The sequence below is a fragment of the Anneissia japonica genome, unplaced genomic scaffold (assembly GCF_011630105.1).
Source record: "Anneissia japonica isolate Jap-2015-1 unplaced genomic scaffold, ASM1163010v1 scaffold288227_len51653_cov153, whole genome shotgun sequence".
Taxonomy (NCBI): Eukaryota; Metazoa; Echinodermata; class Crinoidea; order Comatulida; family Comatulidae; genus Anneissia; species Anneissia japonica.
In genome coordinates, this window is record NW_022752531.1 from 49,608 (window position 1) to 51,648 (window position 2,041).

The window sequence follows — 2,041 nt, forward strand, 5'->3', positions numbered from 1 at the left end:
GTTGTTATATGATCAGTTGTCTTCTCTTCGGTTGTTGATTGTTTAGTAGTAGCATCAACCGTTGTCTTTTTCTCCGATGTTAATAAATCCGTTGAAGAATCTACAGTTGTTTTTATTTTAGTTGTGGATTCTTCAGTTGTTGCATCGACTGTAGATGTTGTGTTTTTCGTTGTTAATCCTTCAGTTGTTATATCAACCGTTGTGCTCTGCGCCGTTGTTTGTTCCACAGTGGTGTCATATAGTGTTGTTTTCTCTATCGTTGTTGATTCAGCGGTTGTTATATGATCAGTTGTCTTCTCTTCGGTTGTTGATTCTTTAGTAGTAGCATCAACCGTTGTCTTTTTCTCCGATGTTAATGAATCCGTTGTAGAATCTAAAGTTGTTTTTATTTTAGTTGTGGATTCTTCAGTTGTTGCATCGACTGTAGATGTTTTGTCTTTCGTTGTTAATCCTTCAGTTGTTATATCAACCGTTGTGCTCTGCGTCGTTGTTTGTTCCACAGTGGGCTTTCGTTGTTGATTCAGCAGTTGTTATATGAACAGTTGTCTTCTCTTCGGTTGTTGATTGTTTAGTAGCAGCATCAACCGTTGTCTTTTCCTCCGTTGTTAATGAATCCGTTGTATAATCTTCAGTTCTTTCTATTTCAGTTGTGGATTCTTCAGTTGTTGCATCGACTGTAGATGTTGTGTCTTTCGTTGTTAATCCTTCAGTTGTTATATCAACCGTTGTGCTCTGCGTCGTTGTTTGTTCCACAGTGGTGACATAGGGTGTTGTCTTCTCTTTCGTTGTTGATTCAGCGGTTGTTATATGAACAGTTGTCTTCTCTTCGGTTGTTGATTGTTTAATAGTAGCATCAACAGTTGTCTTTTCCTCCGTTGTTAATGAATCCGTTGTAGAATCTACAGTTGTTTCAATTTCAGTTGTGGATTCTTCAGTTGTTGCATCGACAGTAGATGTTTTGTCTTTCGTTGTTAATCCTTCAGTTGTTATATCAACCGTTGTGCTCTGCGTCGTTGTTTGTTCCACAGTGGTGTCATGGGGTGTTGTCTTTTCTTCCGTTGTTGATTCAGCGGTTGTTATATGAACAGTTGTCTTTTCTTCGGTTGTTGATTGTTTAGTAGTAGCATCAACCGTTGTCCTTTCCTCCGTTGTTAATGAATCCGTTGTAGAATCTACAGTTGATTCTCTTTCAGTTGTGGATTCTTTAGTTGTTGCATCGACTGTAGATGTTGTGTCTTTCGTTTTTAATCCTTCAGTTGTTATATCAACCGTTGTGCTCTGCGTCGTTGTTTGTTCCACAGTGGTGTCATAGGATGTTGTCTTCTCTTTCGTTGTTAATTCAGCAGTTGTTATATGAACAGTTGCCTTCTCTTCGGTTGTTGATTGTTTAGTGGTAGCATCAACCGTTGTCTTTTCCTCCGTTGTTAATGAATCCGTTGTAGAATCTAGAGTTGTTTCTATTTCAGTTGAGGATTCTTCAGTTGTTGCATCGACAGTAGATATGTTATCTTTCGTTGTTAATCCTCCAGTTGTTATATCAACCGTTGTGCTCTGCGTCGTCGTTTGTTCCACAGTGGTGTCATAGGGTGTTGTCTTCTCTCTCGTTGTTGATTCAGCGGTTGTTATATAAACAGTTGTCTTCTCTTCGGTTGTTGATTGTTTAGTAGTAGCATCAACCGTTGTCTTTTCCTCCGTTGTTAGTGAATCCGTTGTAGAATCTACAGTTGTTTCTATTTCAGTTGTGGACTCTTCAGTTGTTCCATCGACTGTAGATGTTTTGTCTTTCGTTGTTAATCCTTCAGTTGTTATAATTACCGTTGTGCTCTGCGCCGTTGTTTGTTCCACAGTGGTGTCATATAGTGTTGTTTTCTCTATCGTTATTGATTCAGCGGTTGTTATATGATCAGTTGTCTTCTCTTCGGTTGTTGATTCTTTAGTAGTAGCATCAACCGTTGTCTTTTTCTCCGATGTTAATGAATCCGTTGTAGAATCTACAGTTGTTTTTATTTTAGTTGTGGATTCTTCAGTTGTTGCATCGACT

General features: G+C 38.6%; 1 protein-coding gene across 1 annotated transcript in view; it reads right to left on the reverse strand.

Annotated features, from left to right (window-relative positions):
- Positions 1–1,991, reverse strand: part of LOC117122342 (mucin-17-like) — a gene marked incomplete at its 5' end in the record, with an annotated part of 5,208 nt that extends 3,217 nt beyond the window's left edge. The window contains 2 exons of the mRNA XM_033267904.1: positions 60–506; positions 541–1,991. Coding sequence (XP_033123795.1) covers positions 60–506; positions 541–1,991 — 1,898 coding nt within the window. The remainder of the gene's footprint in view (positions 1–59; positions 507–540) is intronic.
- Between the last annotated feature and the right edge of the window lie 50 nt (positions 1,992–2,041).